The sequence below is a fragment of the Oncorhynchus tshawytscha genome, linkage group LG08, assembly GCF_018296145.1.
Source record: "Oncorhynchus tshawytscha isolate Ot180627B linkage group LG08, Otsh_v2.0, whole genome shotgun sequence".
Taxonomy (NCBI): domain Eukaryota; kingdom Metazoa; phylum Chordata; class Actinopteri; order Salmoniformes; family Salmonidae; genus Oncorhynchus; species Oncorhynchus tshawytscha.
In genome coordinates this window covers 52556565-52580906 of record NC_056436.1, presented here as the reverse complement: position 1 = coordinate 52580906, position 24342 = coordinate 52556565, and the positions used below count along the sequence as shown (strand labels likewise).

The 24342-nt window shown below is 42.2% G+C and overlaps 1 protein-coding gene across 4 annotated transcripts in view; it reads left to right on the top strand.

The window, feature by feature from the left end:
• Window positions 1-24342, top strand: part of LOC112256333 (teneurin-3-like) — a 185733-nt gene that overhangs the window by 138904 nt on the left and 22487 nt on the right. The window contains exons 12-24 of one of the 4 annotated variants that reach the window (XM_042325642.1): window positions 5540-5725; window positions 7819-7839; window positions 8208-8231; window positions 9092-9238; window positions 9444-9663; window positions 11720-11839; window positions 13183-13444; window positions 13791-14058; window positions 14612-14755; window positions 19184-19433; window positions 21285-21305; window positions 22463-22695; window positions 24152-24306. In XM_042325642.1, coding sequence (XP_042181576.1) covers window positions 5540-5725; window positions 7819-7839; window positions 8208-8231; window positions 9092-9238; window positions 9444-9663; window positions 11720-11839; window positions 13183-13444; window positions 13791-14058; window positions 14612-14755; window positions 19184-19433; window positions 21285-21305; window positions 22463-22695; window positions 24152-24306 — 2051 coding nt within the window. The remainder of the gene's footprint in view (window positions 1-5539; window positions 5726-7818; window positions 7840-8207; window positions 8232-9091; window positions 9239-9443; window positions 9664-11719; window positions 11840-13182; window positions 13445-13790; window positions 14059-14611; window positions 14756-19183; window positions 19434-21284; window positions 21306-22462; window positions 22696-24151; window positions 24307-24342) is intronic. The other 3 variants (XM_024429505.2, XM_042325643.1, XM_042325644.1) reach the window with 3 other exon arrangements.

The following is a 24342-nucleotide window of genomic DNA, read 5'->3' as shown; positions in this document are numbered from 1 at the left end:
ATTTTAACAATCCAGGTAAGAGGTAAGATTAATTAAGCAACACATTAACTTGATTGTGCGATTGAAATCCAAAGGGTTTTTGCATAAGAGGGTTTACTGTAAGTCTGAAATGATGGATGAGCCGAGAACCTGGACTGCTGGGAGGAAATAGGAAAGGGTGTTTAGAGAAACTGGAAGTTTTGTCTCAATTTATTCACTTTCAAACAACATTCAAAGTAAAGCCATTTGTTATACTGTAAAAAAGCTATAGAATATATTAGGACACATAGTCCCTCTTTCACAATGTGCAACATCCATTGCTGGTCAATGTAAAAATATATATATACATTTGAAGGGAGCAATTTTAGCTTAAGCAGAAGTCCAAACTCTTATTTGCCCACTTGGGTAGTAATCGAGGTTTCTCTCTTAATTATCTCAGCAGTTCGACTCCAATTAAATTAACTTTAATTAACAAGCGGTGTGGCATAGATCGACCACCGACTCCGACATCACGCCAGAGACAGGAGCGTGCTAAAAGCAGATAAACACATTTGTGTTAATGAAAAATAGATTATATGGATTCTTTTTTTTTGGGAGGGGGGGCTTTGTAATCGAATGCTCCCCCTCCAGAGGCATGGTTAATATTCTGAAGTGTCGTCTAAGCATTAATTAGAGACCCACCAAGGTCTCTCAATCGAAGAAAACTCCAATCAGAGGGAGATTAAACTAATATCTTTAAAAAAGTGCAAATGAGAGTGGGAGAGATGGTTTTGCTTGTAAGCGAATAACAGTAAAACATTTAAATGTTGTACAGTGCCTTCCGACACAAAATATTTGAATGTCCATTTATAAAACATTTATGTAACATTAAAAAAATGAATAGCGGTGAGTCTCTTTGGGTAAGTCTCTAAGAACTTTGCACACCTGGATTGTGCAATATTTGCCCATTATTCTTTTTTAAATTCTTCAAGCTCTGTCAAGTTGCTGATCATTGCTAGAAAGCCATTTTCAAGTCTTGCCATAGTTTCACGTTGATTTAAGTAAAAACTTTAACTAGGCCACTCAGGAACGTTCAATGTCATCTTGGTAAGCTATTTGATATCCAGCAAGCAAGAGCAAGGTGCTTCTTTACTTGAATATACAGTGGGGCAAAAAAGTATTTAGTCAGCCACCAATTGTGCAAGTTCTCCCACTTAAAAAAAGATGAGGCCTGTAATTTTCATCATAGGTACACTTCAACTATGACAGACAAAATGAGAAAATAAATCCAGAAAATCACATTGTAGGATTTTTAATGAATTTATTTGCAAATTATGGTGGAAAATAAGTATTTGGTCACCTATAAACAAGCAAGATTTCTGAATCTCACAGACCTTAACTTCTTGTTTAAGTGGCTCCGCTGTCCTCCACTCGTTACCTGTATTAATGGCACCTGTTTAAACTTGTTATCAGTATAAAAGACACCTGTCCACAACCTCAAACAGTCACACTCCAAACTCCACTATGGCCAAGACCAAAGAGCTGTCAAAGGACACCAGAAACAAAACAAAATTGTAGACCTGCACCAGGCTGGGAAGACTGAATCTGCAATAGGTAAGCAGCTTGGTTTGAAGAAATCAACTGTGGGAGCAATTATTAGGAAATGGAAGACATAGAAGACCACTGATAATCTCCCTCGATCTGGGGCTCCACGCAAGATCTCACCCCGTGGGGTCAAAATGATCACAAGAATGGTGAGAAAAAATCCCAGAACCACACGGGGGGAACTAGTGAATGACCTGCAGAGAGCTGGGACCAAAGTAACAAAGCCTACCATCAGTAACGCACTACGCCGCCAGGGACTCAAATCCTGCAGTGCCAAACGTGTCCCCCTGCTTAAGCCAGTACATGTCCAGGCCCGTCTGAAGTTTGCTAGAGAGCATTTGGATGATCCAGAAGAAGATTGGGAGAATGTCATATGGTCAGATGAAACCAAAATATAACTTTTTGGTAAAAATTCAACTCGTCATGTTTGGAGGACAAAGAATGCTGAGTTGCATCCAAAGAACACCATACCTACTGTGAAGCATGGGGGTGGAAACATCATGCTTTGGGGCTGTTTTTCTGCAAAGGGACCAGGACGACTGATCCGTGTAAAGGAAAGAATGAATTGGGCCATGTATCGTGAGATTTTGAGTGAAAACCTCCTTTCATCAGCAAGGGCATTGAAGATGAAACGTGGTTGGGTCTTTAAGCATGACAATGATCCCAAACACACCGCCCGGGCAATGAAGGAGTGGCTTCGTAAGAAGCATTTCAAGGTCCTGGAGTGGCCTAGCCAGTCTCCAGATCTCAACCCCATAGAAAATCTGGAGGGAGTTGAAAGTCCATGTTGCACAGCAACAGCCCCAAAACATCACTGCTCTATAGGAGATCTGCATGGACGAATGGGCCAAAATACCAGCAACAGTGTGTGAAAACCTTGTGAAGACTTACAGAAAACGTTTGACCTCTGTCATTGCCAACAAAGGGTATATAACAAAGTATTGAGAGAAACTTTTGTTATTGACCAAATACTTATTTTCCACCATAATTTGCAAATAAATAGATTAAAAATCCTACAATGTGATTTTCTGGATTTTATTTCCTCATTTTGTCTGTCATAGTTGAAGTGTACCTATGATGAAAATTACAGGCCTCTCTCATCTTTTTAAGTGGGAGAACTTGCACAATTGGTGGCTGACTAAATACTTTTTTGCCCCACTGTATATTTGGCCGTGTCTTTTAGGTTATTGTCCTGCTGAAAGGTGAATTTGTCTCCCAGTGTCTGTTGGAAAGAAAACTGAACCAGGTTTTCCTATAGGATTTTGCCAGTGCTTGGGTGTACTCCGTTTCTTTTTATCCTAAAAAAAATCTCCCAAGTCCTTGCCGATGACAAGCAATCCCATAACATAATGCAGCCACCACCATGCTTGAAAATATGAAGAGTGGTACTCAATGATGTGTTGTGTTGGATTTTTCCCAAACATAACGCCTAATTTATTTCCCACATTTTTTGCAGTATTACGTTAATGCCTTGTTGCAAACATGATGCATGTTTTTTAAATAATTTTTTTCTGTAGTGATTGTGGAGTAACTACAATGTTGTTGATCCCATCACCCAAAAAATGTATATCACAACCATTAAACTCTGTAACTGTTTTAAAATCACAATTGGCCTCATGGTCAAATCACTGAACAGTTTCCTTCCTTTCCGGCAACTGAATTAGGAAGGGCGCCTGTATCTTTGTAGTGACTGGGTGTATTGATACCCCATCCAAAGCTTAATTAATAACTTCACCATGCTCAAAGGCATATTCAGCCTCTGCTTTGTTTTTATTTGTACACATTTACCAATAGGTGCCCTTCTTTGCAAGGCATTGAAATACCTCCCTGATCTTTTTGGTTGAATCTGTGCTTGAAATTCACTACGCGATTGAGGAACCTTAAAAGCAATTGTATGTGTGGGGAACAGAGATGGGGTAGTCATTCAAAAATTATGGTAACCTTTTTTAGTCTGCTCTGCCTTGTTAAGCCTTGTTTAGTCTGCTCTGCCAGTTAAACAAATGAAAATGAAGCAACAACAGACAAAACCCATTTGATATTTTTTTGGGTAGGGGGTTGCTCAGGAAAATGTGCTGTTCACATCTGAACAGCAAAGCGCAGGCTTTGCACTTCTTTATTCTATCAATATGTAAAGATTAGTTACACAGCCGCAGCTGAATCATAAAACACTGACTGCAGAAATCGAACCACAAAGAAGGGATTATTCACAATGGGCCCGATTCAGACTGTACGTATTTAAATAAAGCAGGGCCTCCCGGGTTGCGCAGTGGTTAAGGGCGCTGTACTACAGCGCTAGCTGTGCCACCAGAGACTCTGGGTTCGCACCCAGGCTCTGTCGCAGCCGGCTGCGACCAGGAGGTCTCTGGGGAGCGACGCACAATTGGCTTAGCGTCTTCCGGGTTAGGGGGGGTTTGGCCGGGAGGGATATCCTTGTCTCATCGCGCACCAGCGACTCCTGTGGCGGGCCGGGCGCAGTGCACGCTAACCAAGGTTGCACAGTGTTTCCTCCGACACATTGGTGTGGCTGGCTCCTGGGTTGGACGCGCGCTGTGTTAAGAAGCAGTCCGGCTTGGTTGGGTTGTGTATCGGAGGACGCATGACTTTCAACCTTAGTCTCTCCCGAGCCTGTACGGGAGTTGCAGCGATGAGACAAGATAGTAACTACTAACAATTGGATACCATGAAATTGGGGAGAAAAAAGGGGAAAATTCAATTTTTTTTTAAATAAAGCGATATAAATGCACACATTCATCTCCTTTTCAGCTCAAACTGGTAGATTTAAAAAATACTCTGGTATTGTATATTATTTAGGGTTAGGAAAGTATTTATGAATAATAAATAAAAAATGTTTGGGAAGCCTTTATGCAGGAAATAAATTGGTAAATAAAAAATACAGTAGTTCGATTCATCCTGCAAGTTGCCATATTCAATCATTCAATCCATTAAATATTGGAAGTGTATAATTGGGCTTGAATAGTATCTCTATAAATCTACACTAATATTCCTCTCTAATCATGGAAGTGTGATGACAATGGTCTAGCCGTCGTGAACTGTGCTCCAGACTCCAGATTTAAACTGCTACGTATGGTCTGTTCCATAATGATCCCAAATTATTGCACAACTTGTAATACCGTAGCCTAATATGATCCACTATTGCTAGCGATCTTCAGAACAACCACACGAATGTGACAGAGGAAAGAAAGATAAACTAACGATTTAATGGAATGATGCAAAATGTTAGGAAACTAACACTAAAGTGATGTTATACATGTGTGTGGGTATAACTGACAGTGGCTACCGATAGTGGCTAATGTTTAACGCAATAGAAAAAAAAGTACAGTGAAAAGTCTGGGGATATAATTAAAAGATTATAGAAATCATAAATCAACTCGGTAGGTTTAGTGCTATACTGTTGCCCATTGCTACAGAAGCCTATAGCTTGGGTCTCCAAATTTCATCCCTGCAACTTATAAGGCCGGCGTTTGATGAACTTAACTGTGGAAAAGGTGATATGTTGATATGCTTCAGTTTGCTGCCATATGACTGGTCTATTTACAATCAAACAGCTTACTCATTGACCTAGCTCTTAACAATTTGTAAAAAAAATAATAATAATAATAATTTTTTTTTAAATTTAAAAAATGAAAGTAGATGTTGTTCCATTTGGAAGCGACAGGCTCCTCGGCCTTATTCGCGCTTAAAGAAAGACCATATTCTGACCTTTACTTAATTCTATCTGTAGAATTGATTTGATCTCCACCCCCTAAAGAATAGGAAGGGGAATAGCATGCTATTCTCATACTTAAGTTTAAAGTCAGAATACGCGTAGAGAGAAAAGAGCCTAAAAAAAGGAATCGCGTTCAATTTACGCGTGCCGAACTCCGGTCGAAAGTACTATAAATTACTGTACATAACTATAGAACCAGTCTGTCCAGTGTATGATGGACGACTCTATTTTTGGTTGCGTGTGTGTCAGAGATGTGCACGGTGGATTGCGGCCCCCACGGAGCATGTGTCAGTGGGACGTGTCACTGTGAGGAAGGATCGGCAGGCTCAGAGTGCGACCAGAGGGACTGTCACCCACGCTGTACAGATCATGGCGTCTGCCGAGAAGGCAAATGTGACTGTCACCAGGGCTGGACAGGAGAGCACTGCACTATTGGTAAGTCAGGCTGACATGTAAAGACATTCATAACTGGTAAATTACCCAATGCAGATTAGCAGTTATCCTCCACCCACACTCAGTAGAGAACCAGTATAAAGAGGCAGTAATGTAACGATTAAATGTCCACCGATGCTCCTGAATATGCCCAAGAGTTTATTCCAATAGTATCTTGAATGCAGTCATCAAAGTTGATGAGCTTGGTGGGAATTTGGCTCCTCTCAGTCCAATTTTGCATTATATAATAAAGAAGTATAAAGTAAGCATTTTCTAAAGCTATATTTATTGCATAACATACAGGTTTGACTATGTGCTCAAAATATATTTACCGCTTGAATAGCATTGTACAGAGATGGGGTCAATTCCTCTGCTGAATTGAGTATGGAATATCCTAATTGAACTTCAATTCGATTCATGAATTGCCAGGGGACTTAGATGGAACTGACCCTGTCCCTGGTACCGCTAACCAACTTTCCCATTCCATTTCACTCTCACTATCCTTGACATCTGACATCCCCATTATTCTCTTTCCCAATGGCAATGGATTTGGCATGCTCTTCGATCTACATATCGAATCCTACCTCTTATACAGTAAGGGCAGGTATTAAGGGAAATGAGGGCCAGCCAGGACTATGGTCTTATTCAGCTTTGTCTCACTGGAATAGCCCGTCTTCGAGATGACAGCTTCGCTGTGCATTAATCGAGATAATGAGCACTGTGAGGTTGCTTCCCCTTGACCTGTGACCTCAACTTCCTGGACACGCTGCTCCTGTCAAAAAGGTGACAGTTAAACTGTTGACGTGGCGCATCATGTACCGTTCCACCCTGTGTCACCCAAACCCACTCGGTAACATCATCCTCTCGTTGAAACAAAGACTCCGCGACTCTTCAAACTCTTGAACCCTAATTACATATGAACAAGTCAGCAGTTATCCCATCCAGAGAATGAAGCTGACTGGCGCTTAGAAACGAGGAGAGAGAGATGAGATTGGACCGGGGTGATTGGAGGGGTCGCATTCCTGATGTTATTAATCTCTGCCTCCTCAATGAGAACTAAGATCCCATCCCTTTCAACATCTTCCTGTTTAAGACCCCCATCAGGAAACCATTTCCTAGCCGTAGATGCGCCTGGGATGAATAGGCAGGCATTCTTGCCGGGAACTAGTAGCTTATTCCTTTTTTCCCCCCAAGGCTTTCTGAATAACTTCTATTCGCACAAAGCACCTTTAATCACATTACATGGCGAGACTCTGACGAAGGGGCTGGAATAGACCGCTTCCCCGGACGAGCTATTGTCAGACACATTGCGATCCTGTTTTTAATCTGGGAGGCTTAGGCACCGCTCTTGCTTTACTTTCCATTCGTTTTTTTCTTCTTCTTTTGATGTTTACTACCAACATGTTTCTTTTCATCCAAGTGTTCCTGGGAATTCACTGACATGCTTTGTTTGCTCCAATGATGAAGTGGTTGAATTGCTGATATACAGTGGCAGGACAACTGGCAGGACAATAAGGCACATGACAATTGAATGGCCAATACACTGATAGTTGTAATATATAGCTGATGTACCAGTGTGTACTGGGATGACAATAAGCTGAAGTACTTCTGGATGTGTACTTGAAGGACAATAAGCTACACGTCTCTTGAATGGTAAAGGTGTGGTTAGCTGTAGCTGGATAGATGGTGTAACCGAGTGCACAAGTTCACACTATAATGCTATTCGTGTGTTTGTCAGTAAACAGCTGTAGCTATACAGTTATAAACCAGTTTTGTTTTTTTAGATGTTCTATGTGAGTGTACTGTATATTTGTTATTTACTTCATGTGGAGGGTTTAATACATGGATGTATGTTGTTATGAATGAAAGCATGCCACTCCTGGGATGGCAATGTAGCTCATCAGGCAAGCCTGAAAGTTTGCCCGACAGCACCTTAACACACATAACTATGAAACATTCATAGTGCAAACGAATTAGTCGTTTCCTTGTCATGCTATCTGTGCATGTTACCTCTGTAATAACACTTCTCTCCACCTCTTTTGACCTTTCTCTGTCTTTCGGTCTGCCCCTCCTCTCCTTTCCTCTTATCCGACAAGCTCTGGATTCAAGAGTATCAGGTAATGTACTTTCCAGTCTTTCTCGCTCCTTTCTGTTTCGTCTCAATACACAACAACAACAAAAAAACGTCAGACTGAACATGTAAACCAACCCCTGTAAATGGCGTGAGCAGGTAACTTTCTTTCCCTCAACAGTTTCAGAATCGCAATGTGTCAACCATGTTGTTTTGAAGCGTCACAAAGTATTGCATACCATGTTTGTCAAGTGCATCTATTTTTCTGCCACCGGTTCAGCTCTTTATTTCTCCTTTGTGTGCGACACTCAGATAATGTTTGTCAGTCTAGATTTTCCTGAAAGACAGAAGTAAAAAAATATATATATGTTTTTTTTTTTTTGCAAATGTTTCCCCTCTCTTCAATGGTAATAGGAGCGGTCAAGATAGGATATAAAGGTAACGGAATGACTACCCCAGAGAGTTGTCACCAACAATCACTCGCCTGCTCTCTGTTTTCTTCCCCAAGCACGACGTACAAATGTCTTATGTCCCAGTCTATCACTGTTTGTATTGTGGTCCGGGGTACCTTCATACATGTCTGTCCTAACTAGTCAAACACTCTCGGTCCCCCTTTTCCTGTCTGAATCCTTGTGTGTGTCTGTCAGAAGAAGCACTAAGCGGATGTAGCCAGTCACTTACACTTAAGCTCTTTTCTATCTTCCACCCTGTGGGGGGGTGGGGAGGAAAGCAATATCCTGGTATCGAGTGGAGATGTTGAGACTACGTCAACATCGACCCTCTGCCTTTTGTCTCTACCTCTATCTATCCCGTGTCTTTACCTTGATAGTACCTTCACATGGGTGTTACGCTGGTTTTAGGCCAAGATACATGTGTTGTTGTTTTTTGTTTTTGGTGCTGATACTTCAGATAGGATTAGAGGAACATTGACTAATCAGCGTATAATAAAAAAGCAGAGCAAGTTTATTTGCAGTAGTAACCACTATTATCCAAATGTGTGTTGGCCTCCATGCATTCTTAATATCCAAAATTTGCCAAGACAATTTCCATTTCAAAGGGCCCTGAAATGGTATGCAACTCAGAGTAAAAACCCATGTGAAATTACAGTGTCTTTATACCCCACCACTAAGTGCTGTCAGAATCTATGTATCTATGTACTGTCTGTCCACTTTGTATTGTCGTTTTCATTTTGTCCTTGTTTTCCTGTCCCTGAATGACCAGGTGTTGTCTTCTCCTTTCAACCTGTCTCCCTCTCGCTGATTGGCTAGCTTGTGTGATTTACATGGTTGTTTTGGCAGATGGGTGCCCTGGGCTGTGCAACAGCAATGGGAGGTGCATTCTGGACCAAGCCGGGTGGCGCTGCATCTGCCAATCAGGATGGAGAGGGCTAGGATGTGATGTTGCCACGGAGACCTTCTGCTCAGATGGAAAGGACAACGAGAGGGGTAAGAACGCCATCCATAATTCTTCACTCTTTGCCAATGATATGACTTTGTGTCCATATAGTGGACTGTTTGAACCAATTAGAGGCACCATTCTGTTTACAAATTGTTTTATTTGTATCAATCTAGTTCACAGGATTGATATTCTGAAGGAGCACCGAGTTAGGGTATTGTCCCATGTCAACACTGTTGCATCTTTGTTTGACAGATGGACTAGTGGACTGTATGGACCCAGACTGCTGTTCGCAGAGCTCCTGCCAGGGCCAGCCCTACTGCCGCGGATCCCCAGATCCCACAAGCATCGTGAGCCAAGGTCAAGGCTCCTCCTCCACTCAGTCGGCCCCCAGGGGCTTCTACGAGCGCATCAGCTTCCTGGTTGGGCATGGCGGTAGTCACGTGATACCTGGGGACAACCCTTTCAACAGCAGGTGAGCTTCATCAAATCCAACTGTCCTGTGGGGCGTCGAAATGATAGCCAACGTGAGTTGTCAGTACTGTATCGTTGAAATACACTGAGTCGATTGAATCGTTTTGTCCTGGCGTTGCCCCTGTGGGAATAACTGCGGCTTAGCTCTCTTAGGGACCTTGACTTGATGATTAAGGGGGGTTATTGAGTTGCAGATTGAGCAACCTGATTTGATGTATCAAACCTTATGTGAAACCTTGTAATGGAAATAACAAAATGTCATAAGACTATCACCAATGAATTAAGCACCGGGGCTCTGATATCAATTTGTGAGCAAGTTTCTCAGCAGACAAAAAGATGTTTGCATCGGGAACCTCAATGTACTTTGCCTGTCTGTTCTGAATCATAAGTAGAATTTGTTTTGAGTCTGATGGAGTGGGACATTATTGGCAACTGCATGGTGCTTTGGCAATAATATTCCCTGTAACTCGCAGAATAGTTAGTGAGTAATCCTTATGTAAATAGCATGCTTTACCGCAAATATAGAATGAGGCAATCCCCGAGCCGGGTCCCTGATAATCCGCCTGGTCATTGTGTTCAGCTTACTGTTGATTCCAATTTTTGGCCGATGCATATTAGTTCACTCGCTGAAAATGTAACATTTAATGCTCTTTGAAGTTGGTTTCATAGTCGCAGACATTATGGCACTTGTCTTTAAGCACAGACATTCCGCAAAGTTTGTCAAAATTAATTATATTTCTGAAGCAACGAAAAATAAATAGAACTTGATTTGATTTTTTGGGGGGGGGGGTCAAAATGAGGTGAATGGGATTTATGGTAAGCACATTAGCAATATCTGAACTTCATTTGACTGTGGCAAATATTTTGTTGGATTATCGTGGATTTTTTACATTTGCCATGTCTTGTTTCAAAGTGAAGATTTCGGCTCTATCCCAACTAAATATGAAACATGAAATGCAACTGAAAAAGTCCATTGAATGTGCCAGAGCATGATGGATACTACCCGTAGCATTGTTTGTTTTGTCTCGGTGTGCTGTATCCAATGTCTAGCAGGGCAAGGGGGGGAATGTTTTATGAGGTCTTTCCATTCTCACCTAAACCCATAGAAAACAAGAGGGCTAGCCAAGGAACATAGAACAGTTTTCATTGATTGGATTCCATGCCATTGCTCTAAAAACTATCCTCTCTCGTATGGCATAAAGACTAATACCTTACATTTGTTGTGTTGAGTCCCACAGCCATATTCGATGTCCCCTTAGAATTCCTCCGCTGGGCTGTATATGATGTCCCGGAGAAAACCACTGTTAGACATTGACAGAGTGGGACTGTGTGAATTACATCACTAAACATTGCTTAGGTGATTTGACTTCATGTTTATTTAGGGGTTAGCTCTTGTAGGGTCAGCCAGCCTGTAGAAGATTAATGACGAGGAGAGAATAGTGGACCTACAGAGCTCTTAAAGGTTCCTTCTTCCTCTAGACTGCAAAGTTTTAAAAAAAAAATTTTATGAGGCATGTCGGAGTGAGGAAACAGATAGGAGAAAGCTGTTGATGATCCCTACCTCATGTCTGTAATGACCTGAAGATAAAGCCTGCAAACGAGACATGTCACGCCTCGCGGCTCTGCCACCAATGTTGATGAAGAAACATCCCTACATCATCTTGCCACTTTCACACTGTTGCCCAATTTAAACAAATGACCTCACATTTAGGAATGTAAGAATGCACCGCGTGTCCAAGAACGAGCTAAGTGGAAAAATTGATATGCAAATGGTTCCCCCTCAATTCTTAAACACTTGCACAGGTAAACTCCTAAAAGTAAGAGGCCTTCAATGGCTGCAAAGCCTATTTGGAATGAGTTATGGGCTGTTAAAAGGGGTAAAAAGAGAAGGCTGTTGCCATGGCAAGCCATTTCATGAATAACAATCGCTGACATGTGTATTTTTAACAGTCAGTAAATCAGACTGCCGGTACACTTGCCGAGGGAGGACAGATGTTAACAGATGCAGCTTGTTTGTTTGTTTACTTAATCCTCTTTGTGTTTGTTCACCGGCACAGCCTGGCGTCAATTATCCGGGGTCAAGTACTGACGGGAGACGGGACGCCCCTCATCGGCGTCAACGTGTCCTTCCGGGACTACCCTGAGTATGGCTACACCGTGACACGCCAGGACGGGATGTAAGAGTGCCACCCACACGAACACACACACACACACACATAAACATGCACGCACATGCACACACATACATAGCACACGTAATTAACACGGATTAGAAGACCGCACACAATCTCTGTCCTCAGAACAAGGTTCAGCTAAGGTCTGGCATGCTTAAAGTGTATCCCAGATCCACGGTGTCCAAAGCAATTGAAAAAGAGCTATTCAATCAAAACAGCGAAGCATTGTGTCCCTCAACAATACCTCATGCAAATATCACCGTGGTTGAGGCCATTTAGAACAAGACTGCTTAAAATGCATTGAATCAGCCAGGGGAGAATCAATCTGCCAGCATTGTAGACTAACACAGGATTAGTGTCTGATCTCCTTGGGCTATTACCTGGAGTTGTGGTTCACTTTCTCACTCTTAAAGAAAACAACGTCATACATACATTTCAGGGAAAACATTCAACTCCACCGGGAAGTTTATCATCGTACAATCTGTTGTCTTGTTCAAATTGGCAACAAAATATGTGCATTATGTTTGTCTGGAATAGAAGGCTTAGAATGTTTAGTAATATCTGGGACTGGTGTCGTGACTCTTATGGAGTAGGAACCGCAGAGGTAGGGGATTGGCGATAGCCGCCAAGGATAAGCTGATGTCTCCAGATATACCTCCCTGTAACCCCTCTGACACAGAGCATGATAAATGGCAGGGGGTAATCACACTTGGTTAGCCAGCATATCCGCTCAGGGTTTTAAGAGAGCAGAAACAGCATCAAAGCTTGGCTGTGAGCTCCCCACTGCCCAAAGTGGATGGAGAGAGGGAGAGAAGATGGTATGTGTGGGGGGGGGGGGGGACTGTGTGTAGTGTCACCATGCCGATGCTTTGCCCCTGGGTGGTGAACCTCGCTGAATATATAGAGCACCACTTCAAAGACTCCCCCTTCATTTCCAAACCAGTAACTCTTCTCAGCGCTCTGCGGTACTAATTAAAACTGGCCCACCAGAGAAGCTAAGCCAAGACTTCTCAACCAAATTCTCACTTTTTATGTGTCTCAGTGCATCATGGCTGAATAAACCAAAGTAATAAAATAGATTCAGTGAATGATAATAATATGTGAGCTGCAAAGGAATAAGGCAACTGATAAGAACAAGTTCTTTGTTTCTTTGAAAAAATATATCATCTGTTTTGTAGCCCGCCAAAGTTTGTGAATATGAGTTTTCACTGAATTTGAGTTTTCACTGAATGCATTGTCTTCCTGAGAGCAGCAAATGTTATTTGGCCTTCAAGTAAGTCACACTGGGTAAATATTTAACGCTTATTTTTTTAATCACTTCTCCACGTTTATGGCGACGTCTCCAGGTTTGACTTGTTGGCCAATGGTGGTGCCTCGCTGACCCTGAGTTTGAAACGTGATCCTTTTCCCACACTGCACCGCACTGTTTGGTTGCCCTGGAAGGTGTTCCATGTGATGGACACGGTGATGATGAAGAGGGAGAACAACAACATCCCCAGCTGTCACCTCATTGGACTGCTCAGGCCCAGCCCCCTCATCCTGGCCTCCCCCCTGTCCACCTTCTACAGGAGTTCTCCTAAGGACAGCCCCATCATCCCTGAGACCCAGGTGAGATTAGCTCTGGTCTAAAACCTATTGCCAGGTGCCTATTTCCCACAGCATATGACTGTCGCTGCAGTGTGCATTTGGGTGCATTAAATGTTTCCCTGCACTGCAGCCAGGTAAAAAAAAAAACACTGCAAAGTCAATTTAACCGCACTGTCAGTCTCCGCAAATGTATTTAATTACATAGGTAATTGTTCGATGATTGCAAGCAAAGGTAACGTTTGCATCACCCTGAGAAAGAGTTTATCACATTAACGGTGTACAATTGCTGCACCACAGACATTTTTAAAGTAACTTTTTTTAACACACTCAACAGTATGTTCATTATCTTTTCTGCTTCAAATCATAGGTCCTCCATGAGGATGTGGCCATACCCGGAAGTGACCTCAATCTGGTTTACCTGAGCTCCCGCACATCCGGCTACAAGCCCATCCTCAAAGTCCTCATGACCCAAGAACGACTCCCGTTCGGACTAATGAAGGTCCATCTGAAGGTTGCTGTCATGGGCAGATTGTTCCAGAAATCGTTACCTGCCTTTCCAGACCTTTCGTACACATTCGTCTGGGACAAGACGGACGCCTACAACCAGAAGGTCTACGGCTTGTCAGAGGCGATAGGTGAGTTTCCGCCGACACTGAAACACAGCTGTCTGAAGATGTTATGTAAACATCATCTGACAGTGTTGTCAGGTCCAGGTGTAGTCTAGGAGGTTACATTTTGGATGAACTCCTGGTATTGCTTTCCTTTGAACTTCCTGATTGTTTTGTCAGTCAGCATGTTTCGTATGGTTAGCAGACAAAGTCTGCTGACTTTCGTGTGTAATTACTCACCAGTTGAACCACAGGAAGAAAATATATGTTTTTAAGGTCATGCTCATTTTGATACGTTTTTCCTTACCCAAACCTGAGTTATTCCAGGTTATATGGTAATTTGATATCCAGATGCACTCTGTTCAGTGAGCTAGCAGTATCTCATACTTTATATGCTTGCAATGCAGCAGTACCTATTGGGATACTAGTGAACACTCATCTGAGATGATACCTCCTACCTACTGAGAAAATTCTACAATCATGAAGAGATTTTACAAGTTTTCAGGCTTATACGCCACAAGCCTCATTATTTTTAAAGGATTTACAGACCTAATTTATTAGACACTGTTGTTGTTTCCAGTGTCTGTGGGATATGAGTATGAATCTTGCCTGGATGTGATCCTCTGGGAGAAGAGGACAGCCATTTTACAAGGTTATGAACTGGATGCCTCTAACATGGGGGGATGGATGTTGGACAAGCACCATGTATTGGACATTCAAAATGGTAAGACTTCTTTTTTTTTTGTTACATGGATCTGTTATGCCTGTGTGTGTGCGGTTCTAGGATAGACGTGTTATGGACAGGTAATCTCTACCCTGAAATGCAGCATTACTTGCTCAGATCAAGATGAAATATGGTTCATCATCTCATTTACAGAGAACAGAGGAGAGTTTTGACGGGTCGATCATTCATATTAATGATGGAATAAATCAGACACCATGCAGAGCTCCCATCCTACTCAGAGATTCCATCCTACTCAGCTATTTATGCAACAAGATGGCCTTTGCTGGCCAAGATGGGATACGTTTCTCATACAATTCTTTACTTTTATTATCCAAACTCCTCTTTTGAATGAGAATGCACTAGGCCTCTCTCTTTCAGCCCTGGTTTGTGTGACAGTAAGCTCTCATCCAGCTCTCGATCTTTGTCACAGTTGTCTCAGGGAATTTGTGTCACCCTTTCATCTATTTGTGTCCCTCAACTTCTGAGGGACAGTCTTTCACTACTGACTCCCTTTCGTTGAGGAGGTTACAGCAATATTTGCACATTGCCTTTTGACACTCGATCGAGCCCATAGTTTGTATATCACTTTCATGGTTCTATTGAAATTGTTGCTATGGCTATAACCAATGTTTACTCATGTTAGTAAAAAGTCGGTTTGATTGTCACATGTCATACCCAGTTATGCCATGGACCCATGCTAACCATGTATGCTAACCATGTATGCTAACCATCTCCTCCATATACAAAACTGAGTTTTCTTAGCAGATTATTTGTTACAATATGCTTCAGGAAAATGTTAATTGAACTAGTGTACAGAAGTCAATCTGCATCTTTTGTGTTTACCACACGATGCTATTTCTTCTATGGCTGTTCATTAAACATGGGAAATAGCTGAACCAAATCTGTCAAAAGCACCCTAGCACACAAAGTTTTGCAAAGAGCTTTGAAAAAAACCCCATTGAGATCTGTTCCAGCCTGACTGCTGCCTGAGCATTGTGTTTTATCCCACCTGTCTCAAGGTAAAGCTAGCTCATCTCAAAGCCTTCACACAGCAGTGCCAGCGCACAGTAGGGGGTGATCGCTGTTTCTAGATGTGAAGCTTCGTGATCAACAGATGTGTAGATGCTTGCTTTGCATCTTCGACATATGATATGCTAATACTTTCTTGCATTAGATTGGGCATCAATGTGCGTTTGTCTTCGTACAAAATGTGGTGAATTATGTTTATTAGGTATGAGGTTTCAGTAGAATTGTTTTGTAAGATTTGTGTAGTTTGATATTGATACACAAATGACTGAAATGAAAGACACATTCCTACACAGATGGCGTCGTATCTGTCTATGCACCAACTACCAGGACTCTAAAGAGTTTTCACCATTTGCATTATTTTTATTTATTTCTAAGCCCTTCAAATAGATTCTGAAATGTGCCTAAATCAGAAAAGGTAAAAAAAAAAAAAAATTGAGAATGACAATTTCCTCTTTAACTTCTCCCTGCCTGTCAGCAGGTTAATCAATTTGCCGACAGCAGGGTATCTATCCTCCATTTCACAATCCCATTAGTTTCACCCACAGATAGCATGTGAAGTGTGTGAAATGATTAATGGTTCCTCAGTCAACAGACACTCAGATGGCAGTGGCACAACCCTGTCTTCAAACTTTATCTTTCCCCCTCATTCGTTCCCCAAACACATGCCATGGCAGATGGCCTTACAGGGGAAAGCTTATACCTATTATGTATGCCCTTTACCACATGTTAATATTTGAAGCGCTTGTCAGCCTTGGTTGTCGGCATGACATATTTTGGAGAGTCGTGGGCCACGTGTTAGTTTTATAGTCTGCAGGATGAAGCCCTTAAGAAATTCAGTCCCGAAACATAAATAGCACTTTTTCTTCACAACTAGCTCTGTATTGATTCCCTAATGCTGTACATGTCACCTTCTTTGATAAAACATGCACGTTGTGGTCCACTACAGTCATATTTCTCTTCTCAGTGACTTTGTCTCCATGTTCCCTTGCCTGAGAAGTCTACTGTGATGTATTTGAGTTTTCCTCTCATTCTCCGGTGAGGAAACTAACTCTCTCTGTCTCTCTCTCTCTCTCTCGCTCTCTCCTTCTCTTTTCTCTGGGGCCTGTCTGACTAGATAAGGCCAAAAGCTGTTCTGTCTGTGCTGTAGCTATGCCCCCCCTGACCCCCACTCTCCCTCCCTCCCTCCCTGCTGCAAAGTGGCTATATGCCTTCTGTTAAAACAACGCTGTCTAGCCTTATAAACATGTTCAGATGTGCAGTGGCCTTAGCCCTGGTACAGCAACATATTGTAGTTTTGTCAGACAGACTCTGTCAGAGAGAGACTGTCGAGTTGGTTTGAGCGTTAATGTGTGCTGGAAATTGATGTGTGTGTTGAATGCATGACATTAGACTTTCAAATGGCGTATGGAAAGATGCTTCGTTACGCAATAAACTGTGATTGAAATGTAAATGTAAGGGACTGGGGGAAGATTGCCAAAATGACCTCATCAATAATGGGATTTTTTTTAAAGACCTGACCTAACTTTCTAATAAGGTGTAATGCGTTGTGCTCCTTATACTCAACTGTATGTTGGGTATGTAAAAACTGTAATTCTATTGTTAATTAGGTTAAATTCAACATTGTGATAGAGTGAAGATAATGTTTGACATCTTGTGCTTGTTATTACAGAATTACTTGGTTATTGCTTTATAATAAGGCCATCAGGGATGCTTGCTGTCGAGTCAGCCCTCGTTCAGCCTCCGATCACTCACATAGCATGTCTCCGTAGCGACCAGACAGATGGATTGAAGTGCAATTAAAGCTCCAAGGTTGTGCGTTTGATGGCGTCATGCACAAGCCGTCCCCTGGACCCATTCATCTTTGTTAGCCGTGCATTTGTAATGCTCTCCGTTAGAATGAGATGGATCGGTGGGATTGTCCTGCCAGCGGTCCCCCAGATTGTCTTCATTCGAGTTCCCCCTTAAATCAATTAATCAATGAAAGGAACTAATCAGAGAGGGACAAATGGCGGTGAGGCGACACTCGATTTCACATACATCGAGATGTGCAGTGACACATGCGGGGGTAATGTCGAGGAAACAGTGGGTGCTACACCAGGCGTTCAGCGCCACCATCAATCCGGTAATGAGGACAGAGGGTGTGTCGCAATTTAAACGTGTTGCCGGGGTGTGAATAATGCAGTGCTCCCAGCATGCAATTCACCCCTTTGATGTTTAAAAACGTTTCATCATTTTAAAGTCTACTCCACCATATCCCTCCCCCCCCAATTTTTTTTTTTTAAGGAAATAAAATTTGCCCCTTGCTCAAATGTTTTAATGTAATGACTCACGGAATTTGGTCACTCCTCAGTTCAATTGATGTTTCGATACTTTTGAAAGGTACTGGTAACTGACAAAATAATGGAAACACTTGAGTAAATGAGGGATACACCGTATATTGAAAGCAGGTCCTTCCACACAGGTGTGGTTCCTGAGTTAATTGAGCAATTAACATCCCATCATGCCTAGTGTCATGTATTAAAATGCTGAGCACACTGCTATTTTTGCCATCCTTTTGGTTACCAATGCTATGCCCCCATTGGATGACCATGCCCCCATCCACAGGGCACGAGTGGTTACTGAATTGTTTGATGAGCGTGAAAATGCTGTAAACCATATGCCATGGCTGTGTCAGTCCCCAGATCTCAACCCAATTGAACACTTATGGGAGATTCTGGAGAGACACCTAAGAGGGTTTTCCACTACAAACAGTAAATGATGGAATTTATCATGGAAGAATATGAGAGGGATGCAACATCGGAGTTCCAGACACTTGTAGAATCTATTCCAAGATGCATTGATGTGGTTCTGGATCATGATGGCCGAATGCCCTATTAAGACGTTATTCTGGTGTTTTGCCTTTATTTTGTCTGTTACTTGTACGTTGTGTGCCGAGTTCATGTTTCTTTCCTCACTGTGACTTACTGGGAGAAAATGAAACAGGGTCTTGACGAGATTGAAAGAACATGTTCTGTAAAGAGGTTACAATTAATTGATGCGTTTCAGAATCCCACGAAACAGGTTCCTCACAACAATGTCAATATTCACGAGACACTGAAATACAGTATGAACATAGGTAGGCACCCTGCAATGACTAATGAATGAGGTATTATGTACCAAGGCAATTCAATGGGTTTGTTCACAATTCCACAGGATTATTCAACCCTTTGGTTACCACTATTTATTACTTACCCAGCTAATCAAATCTCAATTTGGAGGTGTTTCCTAGGGAAATGGTTGTTTTGAACAACATTTAACAAATCTTAGAGACAATTTTTGATTTTAGCACAGTTCCAAGTCCTCATTCTCATCAATCATCAATTACATAGAAGCTCCTCTCAAGATCTTCTGTTTTCTCAGGTATCCTCTACAAAGGCAGCGGTGAGAACCAATTCATCTCGCTGCAGCCGCCCGTCATCTCTACAGTGATGGGGAACGGTCGGCGCCGTAGCATCTCGTGCCCCAGCTGCAACGGCCAGGCCCTGGGCAACAAGCTATTGGCGCCCCTGGCTCTGGCGTGGGGCATCGACGGCAGCCTCTACGTGGGCGATTTCAACTACATCCGACGCGTCTACCCGTCGGGCAATGTCACCAGCGTCATGGAGCTCAGGTTAGTTCAGGTTCTACATGGAACCGTAATGGCGGTGCATGGTTGTTTGGTTCTGACCTTTTGACCCTCAAATTAAAGTCTGGACCTTTGGTGGGTGTTTAGGACAAAGTGGGTTGCATGGATGTAAAATTCGCCCCTAGCCAAGTACGTTGTAATGTACTTAAGTACTTAAGTAAAATGACTTTAAAGTACTACTTAAGTAGTTTTTGGGGATATCTGTACTGCACTTTAAGAATATATTTTTGACAACTTTTACTTCACGACATTCCTAAATAATATAATGTACTTTTTAGTCCATACATTTTCCCTGACACTTGTTACATTTTGAATGCTCAGCAAGACAGGAAAATGGTCCAATTCCCACAAGAGAATATCCCTGGTCATATTTACTGCCTCTGATCTGGCAGACTCACTAAAGACAAATGCTTTGTTTGTTATTGATGTCTGAACGTTGAAGTGTGCCCCTAGCTATTCCCCCCCCGACGAAGAAAAAAATGTGCCATCTTGTTTGCTTAATGTAAGGAATTTGAAATTATTTATACTTTTGATGCTTAAGTATATTTAAAACCTTAAACTTTTACTCAAGAGTGACTGACTAGTCTCTTGCTCGGTTGGCTAAGACGGTTGGCTTTGAGTGGTATGTGTTGTTGTGAGTTCACTCCCCTCTAGTGGCAGAACAAAATGCATTCTGTTACATAAACGTGAAAGGGGTGGACGTCTGACGTGTCGTGGTCTTCTTTGAACTGTGAACCAGTGGTTTTTCCGAGACGGTCTTAACAATGCACAGGGTGGTCATACAACTGTTGGCCTACTTGCACAGTATCCAATATGATTCACTATTTAATGTGGAATATTTTCTATATCCTTCATCATAATTAGAGAAAAACACCATGAAATCGAGATGATTTAGGCCGTCTTGTCAAGTTGGTTTCACTCAATAAGCTTAATTCCGCCAATTGGTGGACTCAGAAACCACCATTTTACAGCCAGATCTACTCAATACAAAGCATATTAAATCTTTCAAATCAATTGCAGGCCCCTGGCCCTCCCATTGCAAAAACCAGCGAAGTCTTCAGTTCAGAAGACATCCCCAAAAATCACATACAACACCCACAACCACCTGTTATGTTTTGATACATTCTCTTATAGGTTGCATGGGGAAAGTTAAGCCCACATGGTTGGATTGCTCGTTATAAAACATGTCAAATGCACATACACTACATCTGATTCCTACATCACGGGCATTATTATGGAGTTGGTCCTCCCCCCTTTGCTGCTATAACAGCCTCCACTCTTCTGGGAAGTCTTTCCCACTAGATGTTGGAACATTGCTGAAGGGACTTGCTTCCATTCAGCCACAAGAGCATTAGTGAGGTGAGTGAAGTAGCCAAATCCACTCATTTCAAAGGGTGTCCACATCCTTTTGTGTGGACATGAAGTGTATGTACATCCGTGAGAGTACAAGCAAGTCCCAACCTGGCTTGTCAACCTGGCATGCAATGGCTTGGGGTTTGGATATAAAGTCCTTGTTTTGATATGGGGCTGTATAATGAGTGGTGGGATCAATATTTCCGATACTCAGTGGTTAAATGGAGAACAAATGGCCCAATGGATTGCCTGGTGGGAGAGTTTTTATATTCTCCCCTCTGTTAGTTATGGGTGCAGGGTTTAACCAAGCCATAGTCTCTCTTTTCCTTTTTTGCCTCCCTTCTGCTCAACAAATCTCCATTGTCTGCTTCTTTTTTGTTGTTGTTGTTATGGTGTTTGTCTTAGAGTTTTAAAGTCACACACTTGTACAGTCTCTCTGCATCTTTCTCCTTTCTGCTTCCTTCCTTTTAATCCCACCCTAAGAAATAAAGATTTTAGACACAGGTAGGTGTGTTATGTTTGCAGTTTCTCTCACTGTCTTGATGTATATTGTATATTTTTTTATGAACCTCTTTCTATGGCAACTTGATAAGCCTCTAAGGCGTTATTTGATCGTGTAGTTTTTTTGGCTCATAAAGGTGTCCGTTTTCATAATCCTTTTTTTTTTCACTGTTTATTGCATTCTCACATTTATTTGAAACACACATTATTCACATTCATAAGTGTCACAGGCTTACAGTATGGGCTAATGTACCGTTAAACACGAGAAGACTCACTGGGCTATCTTTATTTCCAGACAGTAAAAAAGTCTTATTCACCTTTAACAGCTTATAATTTGGTGTATTTATTGGCCTCCAAGCACAGATGTTATCTCTTCTTTGAAAAGAGTTGGCCATTTAAATTCAGTGATATGTCTGTGTCGTTTAGTCATGTAAGAGGATTAATGTTAACTAGCGTAGAAAAATGTGAATGTAATTGCCTTTGACAACAAACATTTTTTAATTCAAAGTCTATACTACTATACTTGCTGTATATTGCTGATATCCAGCACCCTACATAGAAGATGATTAATTCTGTCTTTGCATCAGATGATTTTTTTCATAATGGAAGCCAGCCTTGACGATGTCTCTGCTAACTCCTTCTGAAGGAGCCCGCCACATTTTGAGGCATTTTAACATGAATGCCAATAAGCACAACCCAACGAAATGCCATCAGTTGATGACTGTCATTAACATAAGCACCTCGTTCCATTATTTCCATTGGCTTCCCCTCACAGGGTAGTGATAACGATTGAAATGGTCTGGCACCCTTCAAGTTGTCACACACAAATCTGCTCCAGTCGTTTCCTGTTCAATTCTGTTATATTCACTTTGACTCCTGGTCTCGGCTTTTCCCCAACTGTCTGTTATGAAAAAAGCCTCACACAACACAAGCCTCATCGGGCATTCACAATAACCAGAACTACATACACATACAGTCTTTTCTGTGGTCATTATCATTCTGAATGTCACATTTTCTTACTATGTTATTTTGGAAAAATACCTTCAAACTAGGTTCTCTTGGGATTGTTCAAATTCGTTAAAAGAAACCTGTAAAACTAGATTATTTTCTGATTGTTCATTGCGGCAGTCGCAGTAACCACATTTTCCCCTCGATCATAGTAACAACCCTGCTCACCGCTATTACTTGGCCACTGACCCGGTGACTGGGCAGCTGTATGTGTCAGACACCTACTCACGGAGGATCTACCGGCCCAAGGTCCTGACGGGGATCAAGGAACTTCAGAGTAACGCAGAGGTGGTGGCAGGGACCGGGGAGCACTGTCTGCCATTTGACGAGACCCACTGTGGGGATGGAGCCAAGGCCACGGATGCCCTGCTCACTGGGCCAAAAGGTAGGTGCCAAGCCAACATACTGGAGCGCTATTGGGTGTGCAGGCCTGCAGGCTTTTGGTCCAGCCCTGCAGTAACACATTTGATTCGAACATACAGTAATTAGCTGAATTGGATGTGTTACTGAAGGGCTGAAATTAAATCCTGCAAAGCTTTCAAAAGATTGGTGGTTCACAGCACAAATGTTTTAGAAGTAATGTGTTAATATATTCTATTTAGGTAGCACTTTTCACCAGGTCAGAAAATGATTATATAAGGGCAACTTGCATCATTCACCATACATGTGTACTGTAGCACCAACCTAGGTGTAGGATGGCAGCCATATTGTTTCTAAAAACTCACCACTGTCTGAATATTCTCAAGTTAAGAAGTTAAGTCATGGATTCTTAGTTTGTCTGGTGTGTGCCAGCCTTGAACTCTCCCAGATCCCCCAGTTTTCCAGACGTTTGCTGAAATATTCTTGAATGTGGCACTCTTCGTCTGTCTGAATTTTCCCCAGAGTGTCAAATAGCCGGCTCTCTCAGAATGCTCCCTCAGCTCTTTAATGTTTCAGGACCCAGGCAAGTTTTGGGCAGATCTAGCCAAAGGTCAAACCAAATGACTCCCCTCTAACCACTTGATTCCATTTTTTTTTGCAGATTTATTTAGAAGCTATTAAATGTGTCAAATGCAGAATATATACCAATTTCTCACCTCTTGTGATGAACTTGTATCACTATTTTGAGTTTAAAAACTGTGTGTGTTTACACCAGCATTTATAGCACTGATCGAAAAAAGAAATGGATGTGTATGTGAGGTTTAATTGAAATCCTAGGCTCTGGTCTCTATTAGGAGCGCACAGTGACATAAAGAGATGTGGAGCGTGCCACGGTTGCTAATGTATTTTCCCTATGTGGGACAAATGTCTATGGCAAGTACTCTCTCCTTGCGCTAAAACCCTTAGCCGACAATCAATCAGTTGCGCAATTTTGCCTGCTGTCGTAACCATGGCAACTGCCTGTCGCTCATCCCTTTCGTCTAAAATTGACCAAATTCGTAATTCCCCCCCGCCTACCCATTTCACAGTTAGAGTGAAGATGGTTGATGATTGCTGGGTGTCCGAGCTGCAATTTGAGGTGAAGGAGCAACACTCATTGACACTTCACCTCTAAGTTCTGTTATTGAAGGTGGGATGTGGCGAGACAAGTGCGCATACAGTAGGGATACAGCCTTTCCTACTTTACCCTGAGAAATTATTCAACAGCAGGAAAGCAGGCGGTTTAATTATTGAAGGATGTGCTTTTTGCAGTGACCTGAATAATGGGAAGCCAAACTCGACACATGTATCTGTTGTGTTTTTCGTTCCACAGAGTCATGCAAGCAGAGAAAACCGAACATCTCCCATGTCTGACACATCTATCTATCTGTTATCACTTATGCATTTATTTTATTCCCCCCTTCCCCCTTTTGCCTCGACAGGTATCGCTGTGGACAAGAATGGACTGATATACTTTGTGGACGGCACCACAATCCGGAGAGTTGACCAACACGGCATCATATCCACCCTCCTGGGCTCCAACGACCTCACGTCGGCACGCCCCCTTACCTGTGACATCAGCATGGAAATCAATCAGGTGGCTGTCAGAGTACCAGTCATGCCTCCCTCAAGC